This window comes from Micrasema longulum, unplaced genomic scaffold, assembly GCF_059751315.1.
Source record: "Micrasema longulum isolate JH-2025_06_02 unplaced genomic scaffold, ASM5975131v1 h1tg001842l, whole genome shotgun sequence".
In the NCBI taxonomy this organism is placed as follows: domain Eukaryota; kingdom Metazoa; phylum Arthropoda; class Insecta; order Trichoptera; family Brachycentridae; genus Micrasema; species Micrasema longulum.
The window spans coordinates 367,477-386,049 of record NW_028279016.1 but is presented as its reverse complement, the minus strand read 5'-3'; the positions used below and the strand labels follow the sequence as shown (position 1 = coordinate 386,049).

The 18,573-nt window shown below is 32.4% G+C and overlaps 3 protein-coding genes across 3 annotated transcripts in view; 1 reads left to right on the top strand and 2 right to left on the bottom strand.

Annotated features, from left to right (window-relative positions):
• Positions 1–5,733, bottom strand: part of qua (villin like protein quail) — a 47,384-nt gene extending 41,651 nt beyond the window's left edge. Inside the window, exon 1 of the mRNA XM_088238249.1 lies at positions 5,558–5,733. Coding sequence (XP_088094375.1) covers positions 5,558–5,578 — 21 coding nt within the window. The 5' untranslated portion in view covers positions 5,579–5,733. The remainder of the gene's footprint in view (positions 1–5,557) is intronic.
• Positions 5,734–13,072: 7,339 nt separating this feature from the next.
• mEFTs (elongation factor Ts, mitochondrial) lies at positions 13,073–15,503 on the bottom strand. Its single transcript, XM_088238250.1, has 4 exons — positions 15,366–15,503; positions 14,910–15,062; positions 14,575–14,826; positions 13,073–13,774 (listed from the first exon to the last, which is right to left on the bottom strand). Exons 2-4 carry the CDS (start codon positions 15,057–15,059, stop codon positions 13,247–13,249), a joined length of 930 nt encoding a protein of 309 aa, XP_088094376.1. The 5' UTR covers positions 15,060–15,062; positions 15,366–15,503; the 3' UTR covers positions 13,073–13,246.
• LOC148273755 (dynein axonemal heavy chain 7-like) overlaps positions 14,986–18,573 on the top strand; it is a 37,195-nt gene continuing 33,607 nt past the window's right edge. Inside the window, exons 1-2 of the mRNA XM_088238251.1 lie at positions 14,986–15,290; positions 18,079–18,361. Of these exons, the coding sequence (XP_088094377.1) occupies positions 18,142–18,361 (220 nt within the window). The 5' untranslated portion in view covers positions 14,986–15,290; positions 18,079–18,141. The remainder of the gene's footprint in view (positions 15,291–18,078; positions 18,362–18,573) is intronic.

The following is an 18,573-nucleotide window of genomic DNA, read 5'->3' as shown; positions in this document are numbered from 1 at the left end:
GGCATTATAAAATTATCTGACCTTAGTGTTGTACAATCCAAAGAGGTAAAATGATCAACATTCACCTTTCCGCTTCCAGTGGTGCATAGGACACTACATTGATAATGAAAATTTACCGTATTTCGATCATGTGTAATGTGTAGGTCAGGTAATCAGTCCTACACTTCTGGTGCCAGTTTAAAAAAAATAAAAATTGCAGTTTAAACAACCTTTAATATCAATATTTAACGTCCGTTCTCCCAGAAATCGAACCCGAGACCTGAATAATGGTAAGTGAACGTGCTAACCACTTACACAACGAGGCGCACTTATCTCCACTTAAGTTATTTTTTTATTTCGCACACAGCTCTGTATTCTGAGATGAAGGAGATGAAAATTTACATGGATGAAAGGAGATATTTAATAAAGAAGCGGGTAGGTTCCTAATTCTGATAATTACTTATTCATTTTTTCATCGATTAACGTAAAAAAAAAACTTTATTAGTCCAATCTTGTACTTAAATTTTAGAATCGAATATAATACATTCAAAAGTCAATCAGGGTTCGAACTGTCAGTAGGGTCGCAGTGAATCACACCTTGCTGGAGGGTGTGGTTCTAGAAAATGCTGCGAACGCCCAGTTGCATTCCACCGGCAACACTACTGATTAGTCCAACTCTTTAGCGTACACGTCGCGAACCATGGGCAATGGGATCACACTCATAACGGTGTGATCACAGCAGAAAACAAGAAGATGAAAGGCGAGTTCCTGGCGTCTTCAAACCAGAACCAACCAGCTAAGGATAGGCAACCCCGACAGATAAATTCACCAGAGAAGGCAACGGTAAACCACTCTGGTCATCGTTTCCCAGGAATCACTATGGCGAGTACAGCCAATAAGCAGTTGTCCTGGCTGCGGAATATAAGAGTAGCGCAGGACCGAGATGATTTCGCTGTAGTGATCGCCAACGTCTGGGGGACCTGACAAGGTACCGCAAGAAGAAGAAGCAGAGTAAATTAATTATCTTTATCAAAATGGTAGTACATAATACGCAAGTAGTTTATAAAAAATGTATTATGTTTACAAAACATGCGATTATATGTAATATGAAAAGTTGCTTTATAGATTTTCTTCCTAAAATAATCTCTGGATTCTAGATTAAATTTAGAATTTTCCATTAAATTATTTAATTATTTATTGACTCGGCGTTAACATTGTGGAATAACATATTGAATTGTATAAATAAAACAACTTTGTTTTAAGTCCACTGAGTTTATATATTTAACACGACATGTTTCGGACACGCAGTACTGTCCATCTACAGGTTTTTAAATACACCTGTAGATGGACAGTACTGCGTGTCCGAAACATGTCGTGTTAAATATATAAACTCAGTGGACTTAAAACAAAGTTGTTTTATTTATACAATTAAATTATTTAATACTAAAATATCACAATCGTTTAACTAATTATTTTGTAACAACACATTAAATCTAGATAACGACATTTTTTATTCTTGTTTATTTTAATGATTTAGCACGGGTATAGTCTAAATAGCTTTAATAAGTTCATGAATATGTAAACTAGTGTAATTTTGAATAAATAAATAAATGATATCTGGATTTGCGCCTAACTGTCTGCAACCGGCACATCTTAATAATACAAAGCCGAGTAAAGATAGCAAGTAAATCTCTAAATAAAACAAATAAAAAATAATAATCACGGTTTAGTAATAAAAATTACAATTTCTTTATCTACTACAAGTTTTAGGTAATATATTTCTCTGGATTATGTCTAGTCTGCCTAACTAGGTACAACCTGTTTTAAGGCAGACATTTTTATGCAAAATAAACAATAACATGAATATCTACTAACTAATTGATTATGCAGTTAAACTATATTTAAATATAGTATAAGGGTTGGTGTATATGCCAATGTATTAAACCCTTTTAAAATAGTACAAAGATTAATTATCAAAGTAATTTTAAAGAAACCTTGAACATACCACACGGAAAATCTAAATACATTATTTAAAGTTCATACAGTGGATACTATTAACAAAATAAATTCTATCATACAAATTTTACTAAGAAGAAAAAAAAAACGAATTAGAAACGAATAAGTCACTCAGATACGAAAATAATATCTAAATTCCCATATTCCACACAAGTCATAGTCAAAATAGTTTTTTTTCAAAGGAATAAAAAATAACAAAAATCTGCCCAATGAACTAAAAACTATTGAAACGAATATATCGGTAAATAAATTCAAAGTAAAATTAAATATTTTTTTGAACCTGCGTAAAAACACCTTTCTATTTGAATTATTATAAATGTATTGTATTATTGTTTCCTGTTTTTCTTTGTATTTTGTATAATTTTTACTTTTTTCTCATGTATATTCTTCATTACATAGCTTAAAATGACTAAATAAATATAACAGTGTAATTCACTCTCCAAGCACAAGAGCTAGTCTCTTTTTTGGAAAGTAACAGCTATAACATTTAAAAAATATGAAAGTAGACGGTAAAGTAAAAAAAAAAACATTTATCAATTATGTATTTATATTAATCAATAAAAAAAATTGTATTTTTATAAAACGTGTTTTAGTATATTTTCCAATTTTTTTCTTCCCAAACCCAATAACCAATTTTTCACAAATTTATTTAATTGAATCCTGGTCATAGTTTTGCAATGTTCGGGTAACATGTTGAGTATTTTTGGGCCCAAAAATCTGAAATTTCTTTGACCGATTTCAGAGTTTATGGTAGACACCATGACCCATCCTCTAGTTTGACTCTTGGTGGTGTGGGAGTGTTCCTTTTGGGATTTAGCGGAATAATTTACAGGCAATATATATTTTTTCAGCACTGTAACATGATTTTTTTTATTAACATATTACAACAGAGATGAAGAGCATTTTAGAGAAGGTAATATAGAAGTCTAGGCATATACAGGACTTATTAACTTTCATTTTATATATTTATTTTTTTTGTTTACATTTTAGTACATTTCTTATATTTATTATCCCAAAAAAATCCCACACAGGCATAGCTTATACCTTGTACGTAGATATACTAAATCTAGAATACATTATGAAATCTATGGTGTGAAAGTGAAATAGAGTCATATGAAGTAAAAATAGAATGTTACATTAAGTTAGATTGGCTAGTTTAAGTGGCCACTTTACACACTGTGTAATAGTCACCATTCTTACTATATTTGAGCATCTGTATTCCATCTATTTTTCGATCTGTTGATGTTTGTTAGTATTAACAGCTCCTTAGGGGTTGCATCTAGTCCTTGTCAACATAAATTTGGACAAACTCAAAATATAGTCAATGTTTTTTTGGTCGTAAATTGAATTCTTAAATAATCAAACGTATAATACAAGATTAAATAAAAATATAACATGTTTTGCGGACGTTTCTCGTGTTTTTCTTTTAGAAGGTATACTAATTTCTTCTTTTAATATATTTTTTTCGCTTCTTTTGCATAAAATCATAGTCTTAGTTCTATATTCCGTATGTACCAATATTAAAAAAAAAAAGAAAACCTTCAATAAAGCTTCAATTATTGAGGCCAGCAGGTGGGAAAGAGAGGATATGGAAGGAAGATATGAAAAATACACCACAACACCCAGACTAATGAGGAAGTTCAGCCCTATGGGAAATTGAATGTTAATTTTTTTTCTTACGCGTAGTAAGAATTAGAGCATCAAATGGTACGCAAAAGTTTCTTGAAAATGTATGAAAAAAATAATGAAAAATATTTTAATAAAAACGAACTACTTTGAACGTCATCATGAATCAACCAATCATAAGAGAGTTGTAAAAGATTTCCGGTTTATGGTAAGTCAACGGACCAATCGGCAAAACTGACCGTGAAGAAACGGAAGAGAACTTGAGAAGTCACAAGCGGAGTAATTTAAGAAATACACAACTTTAAAAATAAAAGCGCTGATAATACGATAAATAAAAATAAAAATTTGGTTAAGTTTAATAATCTATTAAAAAAAAAATACGCCTGTCAATTTGAGAGGTCATTTTTCGCCCTTATTGTCGATTTTACTTAAGTATTTATACAAATACGAGTATATATAAAATTTGATTTATAATCATATCCTTAATAATTATTATTCCCCTTTTCGCACATAGAGGGCTGCATTGGTAAGCCAAATTCAGCGTACTTCAGTTAATGAGATCAGTCCTAGACTTACAACTTTTAAAATCAATTTTTCAAGCCCACTCTGCCAACCCAGTACCTCAAGAATGGTAGGCGGAGACGCCAACCACTACGCTACGAGGTAGACTTATCTCCACTCGATGTACCTCTTTCACAACACGGACTATATCTTCGTTTTAGTAACGAGAGAACTCTTTTAATACTAATTCACCGCTCTGATTTTCTTGCCTCCTCTTTCACAGTAGTAGCTGCTCGATTGTGAAATAATCTACCCACTAATGTTAGAGACGCTCCCTTTTTATTTACAAGAATGCTCAATGTCCCTGATGAACATATAAAGTTCTCCAAAACGAAAGCCATTATTAGGAGTGTACAAGTCTGGATTTTGTCTAAGGGAAGAGACAATTGTAGGAGACTGCTGCGAGATATTGCATAGATTTATATACTATTAAGCGTGTTGTCCAGATGCCCTTTGAAATATATGTATGTTTATGTAATAATATTGAATTTTTATTTTTGCTATTATTTAATTATGTACGTGCTTCCAATTTTCATTATGTTGTATCCCAACTCAACATAGGGTCCTTGGCCTCAAAGAGTTTGGGATACGTTATTATTGTTTTTTTTTTGTAATATGTATGTTTTTGTATGAATGAATAAAATTAAAAATAAATTAAATAAGGATTGAAATGTCACTATCAAAAAATTTGAGTTTTTTCTTTCACCTTTTTCTTTCCTTCCCATCTCCTCTTCTCTCTTCATAGTTAAGTGTTTATTTTTGTTTTTAATTTTGCATAAAATTATAAGATTCAGTATGATTTCTTAAAATATGTCCATGTACTTGTAATTTTCTCAAACTGAACGGTTTGGGTAGATAGGAAGAATTTGCCTTGCTATATGCCCGCCTTTACATATATTCATATATGTGTATATAAAGTGTAAAATAATAATAATGTACTTTTATAATTTTTTAGCCATCGAGTGGAAAACACTTGTCCTCGATTCCGGTTCTATTTCACACACACAGCTGTGTTCTTCACACACCCGGGCACAAAGACATATAGAACAACATAAAAAACTTTCCCATAGTACGTATCAAGTTTATAATATGTTTTTTTTTAAATTACAAATTTTACTGCGCAGGCGCAGGCATGTTTTATTCGATGAGAGAAATATGCGTATGGATAAATCTTTCCACAATCAAGCGGATAATTGCTGGATTATAAAAAGATTGGCAATTTAGGAAATAAATGTTGCAGAAATGTACGCACGATACGTTTCCGAATACACAAACGTATAAATATGAAATGAGAGAAATTTAAGTATTTAATAGTGTTTTCTTTGATGAATAGTTAATGCATTGAGATGGTAGAAAGTGCAGAGTATAGACTCACGGTTCTTTCGCTGTTATGCATAACGGGTAATTTGCATGCTGGGGAAATACCGATTCGTGAAAACGCCTCGATTATTCCGACAAGTAGTCTCTGCACACCATATTACAATATACTCTGAACAACACTGTCCACACGCACTGCTTCATCTGTACCACCGGACAATGGACACGATACTGGACGACATAGTCGACATATTTGTAAATTAGTGTGATTCACTCAGATGTCGACTTTGACGAACCGGAAACAGCGAAATTCAAATTTGTGGGAAACATTTACAGCTGTAAAATACAAAGCTGAAAAAACAATAATTATCATTCTATCAAGATTAAAATTGGCGTTTTGGAACAGGAAAACTCTCGAACAGAAAATCAAGAAAAACGTATTATTCGTCAGTGAAACATTTGGAGAACTCAAACATTGTCAGAAATCACTGTTTTTCCTTTATTTATTTGTTATCTGAAATTAATTGTGCATAGGCATCAGTATTGGCACACCAACGAGGAAGTTCAGCCCTGCGGGAAATTGGATACAAAAAATATGTTCTGACGCTCGGTAAAAATAAGAGCATTAATAATACGGCGAAGGTTTTTGAAAATAAATGAAAAAATAAATAAAAATGATTTCAATTAAAACGAACCACTTTGCATGACATCACTAGTGCTTTTGAATCAACCAATTATGAGAGAATTGTAATAGATTTCTGGTTAGTGATAAGTCAACTAACGAATCAGCAGAACCCATCGAAAAGAAGAGGAAGAGAACTTAAGACGTCACACGCGAAGTGATTTCAAAAATACAAAACTTTAAAAAATCATAGCGCTAGTAATACGATACATAAAAATAATTAAAAATCCTACTGAACTTCCTCATTGGAGTATATCGACCTTTTATGCTATACTCGTATGACGGCAAGATGATAGATAAAAATTTCAGTAAAAACACAATTTTGCGATACCTAACATTGAGATTTGAGGAGTTGAAACATGTCCCAACCGTATTTTTTATCCAGCTATAGGTCCATTTCAGATGATTGCAAACGCCAATCTCCATGAACACTGAAGAACTTCAAATGAATAGTATTTTCGCTGCTTGTTATACCACGCACAAATTACACATTGAACTTAAAAGAAATAGTCTTTTCGCTGCCGGTTTTGTTGATCTTCCCGAAAACAGTGATCATGGAAATGGGCGTTTTTAATTTTAACCCACTTAATATATTTTTGATTTGAAACCAACACAGTGGTTATAAACAATATATTAAGATTAACAACAAATAACAAGACTAATTACGGGTTTCATATAGGAACAAAAATATGAAAAACAAAACGTACAGTTCGCTAGGGGTCAAAGGAAATGGGGTGGAAAAATATGGAAGGAAGAAGAAACAGTAAGTGAATATAAAACAATGAAAAAAGAAATAAAAATGACTATAAATGTACAAATACAACATACATATGTACATATACATACACACACACATATCCATATATATACACTTATGTTACACACATGAACATGCATAAATATATATACACATACACACATGAACATTTATGCACACACAAATGCACATACGTACATACATACGCGTACATTTATATAATAAATAATAAAATAATAAAAAATTAATAAATAAAACCAAAAAAATAGAAAAAAATTTGCTCTTGTGACGTCTCTATCGCAATTTTTTAAAACAATATTTTCTTTCGTTGAAAAGATCTATCGTGTTAAAGTTTTTATCGTATGACGGACATACTCGATGAATGTATTCATTTTTACCCAGATTCGATTGTTGAAGAGATGTTGAAAAAATATGATTTAGTCTACTATTGAACCTGAGTATTCTAAATTTTATAAGTGATAATAGTTCAGCAGAATCAATTTCGTTATTTTCCAATTTCTTTCCATTCCATAAGTTCCAAAGTGTTTTGCTAATCTACATTATTAGGAAAATTATTATTTGTTTCGTAATTCAAATGTTTAATAAATTTGTTTTGAATATTTTCATTTTTTTTGTACGACAATCATAAATAGGATTCCATATAATTGAATCAAATTCAAGTAGTTTTATGAAAAATACAATATTAATAAAATAAATTACTATGGTTATTTACAAAATGGATAATGGTTAATTTACAGAATGAATGATTTATTTTGATTACTGACGTATTATTATTTATGTTTGAGTGCCATAGGATCGAGCAATATCCATCTGTTGGTTAGGTACGTGTTCTAGATACCTATACAAAGTACTTATTATAATTACAAAGGTATGTATGTACTAAGTATGTAGGTACCTACCGGAATCACGGATCGTGTCGTTTTGCAACAGCAAGATCAATTTTAATGTAACGGTTCAGCCAATTCATTTTGTTACATCAGAAAACGCCATGAATAAATAATAAATCAACTAATATAAAATAATTTAAGGTTTTTTTTTTGCATAGGCGTATTTTTAAATATTTTCACTAATAAAACGTATTTTTTGATAAACGTAAATCATTTATCATTAGGCATCACCTTTAAGTTCCCAGTGGTGCATAGGGCACTGCTTTTTAAAATATATTTTTTTATATGTGAGTTGCCTTATTATTAACCTTGCTTCTAATATACAAGGTTTATATTTAAAAAAGTGGATTTTTCTGCCATTAAATATCTTTAAATTTATCTAAACTATTAGGATCAGGAGGGATATATTAATGTGGGCTAATCAGGAACTTCTCAGCATTTGCTCACGTGGAGAGGAAACCACTTAAAACTCTTCAGGAGAAGCCGACCTGTTGGCAGTAGTCAACAGGCCTTCCGTTCCACTAGAGCAGGGGTCTCCAAACTTTGAAGCCTTCGGGCCATAATGATTTTTTCAGTTTGTTCTATGGGCCAAACCAGTTTTAATTTTTCTGCCCTTAACTATATTTCTAGACTAGAATAGTCGGAAAGTGCGCGACCTAAGCAAACTTATGCTTTTTTGCATTTAAATTATTATTGTGTATTGTGACACTTAACGACATCTAGTGGCGAGTAGTGGTACTATGTATTGTACTATGCACTATCTATTTCAGCTACCCGCTAACAGGTGGCATTAGTCGTAATTAAATATTTGGAATTACCGCGTTGGTTCGAGAAAGTTCTGGTTCTGGCTAGTGTATTCCGATCACTTCGAGATGGCAGTAATTGCATATAAAAAGGCTAGCGGCGCAACCGCGAGTCAGTCTGCGTACGAAAGGCGAAGGAAGCGAAACTGTCTATTATGAAATAAAGTAACACCCGTGCATAAAAGTATTTTGATTTGACTTATTGTTTTTATGTGTGATTTGTTGGTATGGAAAAGAAGCGAAAAATCGACAGTGAATGCAGAACGTTCCAAGATAAATGGAACTTTCAGTATTTTGTGATGGAGTCCAGTAATAAGGCGCTATGTTAAATTTGTAATGAAACCATGGCTGTTCTCAAAGAATATAACATTGAACGACACTATGAATCGAAACATTTTCAAAATTACTCCAAGTATACAGGAAGTTTGCGGACGGAAAAATTTGAAGCTTTAAAACGCGGACTCAAATCGCAGCAATCTTTGTTTACCAAAGCGAATACTGAACAAGAGTCTGCAACTCGCGCCAGCTTTCGTGTGGCTCTTGAAATCGGAAAACGTGGCAAACCATTCACCGATGGAGAAATGATAAAAGAATGCTTGATTGCAGTAGCCGAAGAAATATGCCCGAAAAGGTCAATTTATTTAAAAGTGTCAGTTTGTCAGCAAACACCGTGGCTCGGAGGGTGCAAGACATCGCAGAAAATATATCATCTCAACTGTCTGACAAAAATGGACTTCGTGAGTGGTTTTCTCTAGCATTGGATGAGTCAACGGATGTGAATTTTATAAGAGTCTTCCACTGGAACAATTTGATAATTTGCATAAATTTGCTCGTGGGTTGTTTTCTGTTTTTGGTACTACTTACTTGTGTGAGAAAACGTTTTTCAAGATGAAGTACACAAATAATGTTTACAGATCTCAATTAACCGATGAGTATCGTAAATCTCTTTTGATAATTGGTACAAGTAAAATTGATCCACAACTACAAACTATTGTCGGTGGAAAATCACAATTACATAAATCTCATTAGTGTTTTTGTTTTACTGTGATTAGTGGGATTCATTTAAATTATTTGTTAGTTATTAATATGCTTAAACTTAGATACTTAAGTTAAGTTTACTGCGTCATCATTTCTGTCGTTAAGTTTTACCTTGCAAGTAAATAAAACCGAGTAATTATCATTCTGTGTTTTCTTCTTCAACTTATCACAGCAATAGTAACAACAATAAGTCATTGGCCGTCGCGGGCCAGATTGATGACAAAAAATCGTTGGTAGTTGCGGGCCAGATTGATGACACTGGCGGGCCGGATTTGGCCTGCGGGCCGTAGTTTGGAGACCCCTGCACTAGAGGAGTGTTCGGCATTTTGTTCCCTGCTTTAGTAGTCCAAACGCAGCGTAGTTTAATAATCTGTTACATGAGGCCATGAGGGTAAGGTGATCAGTCTTGCTGGTCCAGGAACAATGAAATATTGGAGTTAAAAAATCTTATAAATCAGTATTTCACGTCCACCCTGCCTGTAATCGAACCCAGGACCTCAAGAATGGTAGGTGAATACGTCGACCACTACACAATGAGTCGGACTTATCTCCAGTCGATTTCCCTAGTCAGGGTGGATGTTTACTTGAGGGCAGCCTACGAGTTGAAAGCACTCGTCCAGGGCTCTGGTTTTATTTTGCGCTCATAACTGTATTTTTCATCAGGGATATAAAAATTGTCCAAATTATTTATAACAATGGTTATAAACTTATATTTAAAACCTAAAATTCATATGGATGTTTGTTTGTTTGCCCGTCACAAGAACTTTCCTTATCATAGCGACTTGAAATTTGTACATTTGCTTTTTATATTTTTGAACATTTACAAAAATGTTATCGATTATAATTTTGATGAAATTATGTGTATATTTGAACGGCATTAGATTTCTGCGATCAAATTTGGACTAACTGGTAAATGATTAATATGTATTTATAAATGTAAAATGTAATAATGTATAAAGTATCAATGATGTGTATAAACTTAATATATATGTATATGTATGTATAAAATATAATGTAAATATGTATGTGCGAATATATATGTATATAATATATGTGTGTGAATGTATGGTTATGAATGCATTACAAGTGCCCCGACTCAACACGGATTTTCTAGCGAGTCGGAGCAAGTTCACAGACATGGGTCGTTCCTGATTGTGTCGCTATTAACTGTGTCTCTGTCCTTAACAAATGTATGTATAATGTAATTAATAAGTAAAAAAAAAAAAAAATTTCGCTAAGTCACGTGGTTGTTTATCTTATATTTATTTGGAAAATAATTTTGACAATTGACCCTTATGTCACTAAAAGCCTTTTTCGTCAACATGCTAGGTATGTTATAGGTACACATCATTTATCAACAGATTACTACTGTCCCAATATATTTCACTAATTAAATCGACGAACCTCCGTATGTGTGTGATGATATAATAAATAAAATAAAACATAATCTAATTTGCTTTCCCTACCTACTTAATTAAGGTTTTTTAGCTATGGTCAGTTGAGATTGGAAATTTCGAATTTTGAATATTGAGAAGAGAGTGAAGTTTTTGTTTATTTTCGATAAGAACTATTTGCAATTACTTTTAAAATTTTATGTCACTTTTTAGTAAAAATTAGAATTTAAAATATTCAGTCAATAGACAGTTTTATCTTAACGAAATATATTTACACAAACTGTGAAATGGACTTCGATGGAGCGAAGTCATGTCCATGCGGTTGTTTGTGTAAATCTTCAGCAATTCATCCAATTCGTACACGCGAGATAAGTACACTCGCTTTGCGTGTAATGCCATCAAGTATACTTAATCATCAAGGTTCTGAATATAAGACTGAAGATATAGCAACTGTTTGGAAAAAGGATTGCAGAAAATTTTTATGGAAAAATCGCAGTACGTGTGGAAATTGTAAAATTTGTAATCTAACTTTTTCAAAAAACTTCCCTTTCTAATGAAATGTTAATTTCTGTGGCGTTTACTTGTTTTATTCAATCATCATCATCATAATCTAATCCACACTCGATGGTGCACAAGGCACTGTATCGGTCAACCAAATTCAACGTATCTCAATCTGTTTTTTTTTGCACCACAACAGGCCAGGAGGTTCAATTACAGTGGTGAATTACAACACTTAACACCCAGGCTTGAGAAAAATCACATTCATTTAGTGTTCTCACCAGGAATCAATCCCGGAACCTTCTGTGCGTGAGTCGAGCGTCTTGACCGCTACACCACGGAGGCCCCCAAATTTGTTACATTGTCATATATCTAGGTCTTACAACGATTACTGCTAACACAATGGCTTTTCCGAGGATTTCGACAGGTTGTTGCTGAGTAAATGAAAGAAAATTAGTTTTAGTAATAAATTACTAATATTTTTTTACAAACTATTTTAAAAACAGGAGTCAATTAAGGACTTTTTACTTCGAAACCATTAGGTTCATTAGTTTATTTTCGTAAATTACTTTACTACTGTAATATCGCATTCACTAATTCTGTTGTTTGCTGACCTAAAATTATTTCTTGAGATTCCCAGTCTGATATAAATAATATATTGGATTGGGGAACTCGGAACTACACAAATAAAAAAACGTTTAAATAAATATTTCATTTCAATCATGTCGGGAATCGAACCCGAGACCGAACACACGGTTACCCTTCCGAAACACCTAAAACATTTTCACAAAAATAATTTAAATCGTTAAAAAAAACAAAAACTACAGAAGTAAATCAAAATGAAACATTTTTCCCGCGCGAAAAATTTAACGCCCCACCGCAGTACATTTAATTGTATGAAGATGTTAATTTAACCATATATTTTATACATAGTTTTTATTTTATAATCTTTATTTTTTCTTCCTAAAAATTGATGGGAGGAAAAAAATGCACTTTGCTCTATTTATATATTTTAAGCAAACCTTTGTATTTTTTAGTGATATGTAAACTAGTTTTTTATTTTTCTTCTTAATTTATTTATATTTCCTAGTTTTGTTTTTATTTTTGCTTTAAGTAAGAACATTAAATTTTGAATGATTCCAAATATTGTTGTACGTTAAACATGTAAAAGCCTACAGGGCGTTTAAATAAATAAATAAATAAATAATGGAAAGTGGAAGCATACATATTATTTAAAAATACAAAAATAAAAATCATAACATAAATATCAGTCACCATCTGAACAAGCAGCACTGTGCGTGCACCGAATATGAGGGGGTTAAATGCAAAACCGCCACTGTACATAATCACTATTTATAGGAAGATCAACAAAACCAGTAGCCAAAGGAGTGCACATTCAACTTAAAATAAATAGTCTTTTCGCTACCTGTTAAATATGTAAGGGAATATCAGGTTATGAACTTATAGATATTTAAAATAAATGAAGGTAGAGATTTTATGTTGTATTTATGTATTTACTAAACAAGTGTTTTTTTCTGTGACTTGCATCTCATTATTTGTACTCTAATGTCCCTAAATATATTTTTGTTGGATATATCACTACAAATAATTGAATTAAATACAATTATTTTAAGTATTTTAATCCAAAAACAAATCATTTTCTTTTTTTATTGACATGTTTGTACAGTTTCAAGGGGTTGCCGAACCGGGTCATTCAACATGTCTAATGGTTCACCACATTCAAATCTGACATAGTCGTGAATTTTTAGATTGTTTTCTTTTAAAACATCACTGACTTTAACTTCGGGATCAGAGAGATATTCCTGGTATATTAAACATGTCTCATCATCGGCATTATCATTTGGTTTATCTGTTTCTTCATCCCCAATTGTTTTCGGATTCATTCCGACGATGTGTTGGCAGAGTTGCATTCCTATTTTGGAGATAACCTCATTATTATTTTCACTCGTGTAGGCTAAGATGCCTCCGTATTTGCCAGTTGAGAAGTTGGAAGTTGAACTAGTGGGCGGATGGGTGAAGGCGGTGAGGTGTAACCCTGGGGAAGCCTTCCAGCATTCAGCTCTTCGAAGAGCTAAGTTTTCACCTACTGCGCCGATCATCAGAACCAGTTGTTCAGCCAAGGTTTTTCCATGATCGGATTTAAGCGCACCCAACTGATCGGTATCGAGACAAATCTGTAAAAAGGTAACATAAAGTTCAAATTAAAGAAGAGGTAGATATTTTTTCAAATACAATTTTATGGTGATTATTCTATCCATTGGCAATGATGTATAGTTAAATAGACACATTAGAAGAGCATTAAAGATGGCATTTCAATTTGTTTGTGATGCTGACTCTTAGGTGTGGGGGCAAAGTATGGATATGGAAGAACATAGATGAATGCAAACCGACTGCTGTCAAAATGCGAGTGTGTGGTAAAACTATGTACAATAGGTGCACAAATGTCGAGCTCTGTACATTCGTAAGGCTGAGATTAGCATAGATAAAATCAAGAAAGGAGTGCTCCATTGGTTTTGACATGTAGAGCGAATGGACAGTGAAAGAATGAAGAACAATCTTTACACCAATATTCCAAAAGTCAATTTCCCTCTAAACTCAGCATCCCTTCTGTCATCGCTTACCCTAGAAACTGTTTATCATATTGGCAAATTTATAAATGAAAACGTTAATGATTTTTCATCATAAGCAAATTATTGCTAAATCTGATATGCATCTATTACGGAAGTGATTTCTCTATTTATTATACATCAGTGGTGATTATACTATTTATAGGTATTGATAGTTATGTAAATGTATAATTTATTTATTGCAACAATATGTCCAAATGTTATCAGACAAGTACTGGACACCGACCTCTATAAAGTTATGAAGATTGAAATATATAACGATGGATATGCAAACATTTTATAAATAACAGCTTGTAGTAAGTAAAAAACAAAAAACATTTGAGTGTTAAAAAATATTGAATTCTAACCTTTGTAAGGAGGCTTTTAGCCTGTAGTTTAGTGTGGGCATATTTGAAGCATATATTAGCGGCTTCTTCCATCATGGCCTGAAATTTTTCATTCCGAGCCACAAAATCAGTTTCGCAGTTCAGTTCTACAAGAGCAGCGTGAGTTCCGTCGTACTTCACTGCCACTAATCCCTGGCCTGTATTTCTTCCCGCCAGTTTGGTAGCTTTGGCCCAACCAAGATCTTGAGCTTGTTTGTTCAGCCATTCTTCTGCCTAGAACATAACCTCAAAATTACGCATTTGTTATAAAATAATAAAAATAAAAATCTCAACGCGAGTAAAGACTGGTAGAATACCTTAAACAAATCATTATTGTGCATTTCTAATGCCTTTTTGCAATTGGAAAAAGTGTAACCGGTTTTCTTTCTTAATTTGGCGAGTAATGACGATTCCGCGGACCAGAACGCTTTGCTGGTATAAATGTGACGAACGAAATTCTTAAACATTTCCTAAAATAAAAAAAATATTGATCGTGTTAAACAGTTATCATCAGATAATGATAATATTATAATCAATGATGTTTGTAAAAACTTAGTCGGTTTCCATGGCTTCTAAAATTAACAGGATTATTTTTTCAGTAGACAGGAGATTGTTTTGAAGAAGAGTTAAAAGTGGTCTGTGAAGATGTTGAAATTCACTAAGAAAAATATTTTACCATTCCACTTTATATAAAACGGGTGGGTAAATTATGTTATTTACTCATATTAAAATAATTTAGTTCGTGATGTGCATATATATAAAAATCAAATTACCGTTTTTAATGAACTATTTCAGGAAAAATACGGTGGTCTTTGAGTATCCTTAATTCAATAAAGTAAAAGACTTCGGAATTTTGTATAAGTCAATTTCACGCAATCTCAGGAAAAATTTCCTCGATTTTCTCACTATCCGGCTGTCCGCTGTCATTTCGTGCAAGTTGCCATATGTATAACGGTCTTGCACACAAAAAAATAAAAGTTCTTATTTAGCAGACGAAAAATAATTGACCATTCACTACTACTAACACCGTATTGCTACTATTTTGTATTTTATTTATATTATTGAATACGGCACGAGAGGGTATTTGGAGTTGATAAGTTATTTTTATGTTTGCCAATTCAGTAAAGTATTGGTGGATGATTGAATTTTTTTATTCTAAAGCAGTTCTTTCTGTATTTTTATTGAAGTTATTTTGTTTATTGTGTTAATTAGTGAATCGTCTAATTAATAGTTTGTTGACAAAAATCCGCTGGTCTTTAAAGCGGTTTTCGGGTTTCTGGAGGGAGTTCTTTCAACTTTTGCATTTTTTTTAGTTTTTCATTTGATTTGTCATTAATATTATTTTTAAGCTGTTTGTTCTTTTTTCTTTTCTTGTGTTAATTAGTGAATCGTCTAGTTACTAGTTTGTTGACAAAAATACGCTGGTCTTTAAAGCGGTTTTCGGGTTTCTGGAGGGAGTTCTTTCACCATGCTGTCAACATTTGCATTTTTTTAGTTTTTCATTTGATTTGTCATTAATATTATTTTTAAGCTGTTTGTTATTTTTTCTTATATTGATTACAATAAATGTAATAAATAAATATTTAATACATTTATTGTAATCAATGAAGGAAATATTCTTGGTGATTAAATGCCTAGCTTAGAACAAGGTATGTACCCTGGCTAGCTGGGCAAAGTGTACAAAAAAGAATATCAATGATAAAATGTATGAATAAACAAATAAATATATATAAATTCTTTGCACTCTGAGCGATGCTTAAGTCAAAGCTTTTTAATCTAGGGAATTCATTTACTGGACCCCGTGCTACTTAATGTACAGCTTTATCATGGTTTCAAAGTAAATACAAACATTTATTAATGCAGTGCTGCAAATACTAAAATAGATTTTTAATTTAATTTTTAAAATGAACTTTAGAGTAGTTCAGTGCAAGCTTTACGGCAAAATATCAAACAAAGGGAACCCCCTGAAAAGCTTTCGCCTTTTGCCCGTTTCGCCGCCATTAATTTGACTTTTTGACTTGACGTTTGACGTGTGTGTTGTGTGTCGGGTGGTGGGGTAAATGCGCAAACTTAATCTTACCTTTTCAATTTAAATTATTCTTCCTCTCACCTTGCACAAATTTAATGTCTCAAGCTACATCTAATCGTGGTTTTTGGGTGGTTTAATATAATTGTTCTGCGCTTCTGTGAACAGCTTTATGTATTTCTTTATTATAAACTAACGGACCATTGTCCATTTATGAAGGTACCCGGATACATTTAAATTAAAGCCGAAATTACACATTTAAGAAACAAAACCAATAAATACAGAGCTTTTTCTAAACATTCAACATCAAGACAAGATCTATTTATTTGCTGCTCATTTAAATCTTATCAGATCTACCTTTACCTAGCTGGTGACGAAGATAATAAACTTCAAATTTTAACTTCTCTAAAATCTTTCTTAAGTACTTATATTTCTACACACACCATCGCCATTTCTCATTATAAATGAGCAATGTTCTTTGTGAAAGGTAATTTCCTCTTAGACAATCATTTGCGGTGGCAACAACACAATTGGTAGAGTTGTTTGGTATATTTATTTATAATAAAGATAAATTAATACACACACAAACACTCCTCTAAGTGGCCACTATATTGTGAATAAACATTAGTTCAAAATCAAGATAGTGAACAGTCCTTGGTGTGAGTGTCGGTTTGACAAGGAATGCATAGACCACGCGTTATTTGGAAACCCCATTCGGGATGCATACACTTTGTATTGGAAACTAAACCTTCCCCTTCCCCTAAATTCATCCCATATCTTGTCAATATTATCCCCAGAAGTGGTTTTGCACTTATCCAAATTTATTTTTTTAAATGATGTAAATTTTGAATCTAAAAAAATATTATTCTCAATTCGGCACAAATCATCCTTGTAAGGATGAGTTGTCTTAACACCCCTCTACACTCACTCTCATACAAATACACCCTTTTTTGTACCATAATTTAATATGTATGATTTTTATTTAGATACTTCGCTGGTCTTTAAACTTTATCTTTACTATGGCGGCCTCCGTGGTGTAGTGGTCAAGACGCTTGACTCACAGACAGAAGGTTTCGGGTTCGATTCCCGGTGAGAACACAAAAATTAAATGTGATTTTCCTCAAGCCTGGGTGTTCTGTGATTTATTTATTTATTAACGGACATTGTCCATGTATACAATTCATAAGGTTTAAATATTACAATAAAAGAGTAGTTTAAAACATTTAAAGAAAAAAGAAAGAAGCATTGACAAACATAAGGGACATCGAGACAAGATCTGGACTATTTATTTGGTGCTGTAATTCACCACTGTAATTGGGGCTCCTGGCCGGTTGTGGTGCAAAATAAAATAAAATAAATAAATGTCATTTAATCATTGTCGACTGTATGTTTCTGTAAAAAAAACCAAGTGTAACTTGGTTTAACATGATGTAATGTTTGAATATTAAACTATTTTATAGGTAAAGTGTACTTTAAGAACCTGCTCTCTTATCCCTTATCTGCTACGGATTCTAGCATTCATAATGTTCCATACGGGGAAGTTTAATAAGATCCCATTGAAAAAGAGAGGATCTCATTCGAGCAATGGAGAGAAAGTTCCCAAATTGCCTAGACTAGATCTGCCTAAAGTTTCTAATACATCAAAGTCAGCACTGCCATTTTCTTTGCCTAAAGAATTAATTTGTTTATCTGTACCACCAAAAAAAATCAAGGCAAAAGAAAATAAAAAACGGAATGCGAAAGGTAAGCAATAATCTAATTTTACGAATAATTGTTCAATTATCAACTAACGATTTTTGTATAAATCAGTTTTGATTTAACTAAACATATGTTTGCCTCATGAACCTGCCATGTAAGAGGGGCAATGGGTTAAATTTCCAACCCTGTTTACTTAAATAACATAAAATTTGATATGGTTCCTTGAATCTGAATTTAAAGTGAAGTAATAGTTTTCA

What these genes read in the sequence shown, in the direction of transcription:
- mEFTs (XM_088238250.1), bottom strand. Translation starts at nt 15,059, where the DNA reads ATGTTTAAGAATTTCGTTCGTCACATTTATACCAGCAAAGCGTTCTGG. An exon ending in ACAATAATGATTTGTTTAAG is followed by an intron (nt 14,827 to 14,909) that starts GTATTCTACCAG and finishes GTTATGTTCTAG; the next exon opens with GCAGAAGAATGGCTGAACAA. An exon ending in CTAAAAGCCTCCTTACAAAG is followed by an intron (nt 13,775 to 14,574) that starts GTTAGAATTCAA and finishes ACCTTTTTACAG; the next exon opens with ATTTGTCTCGATACCGATCA.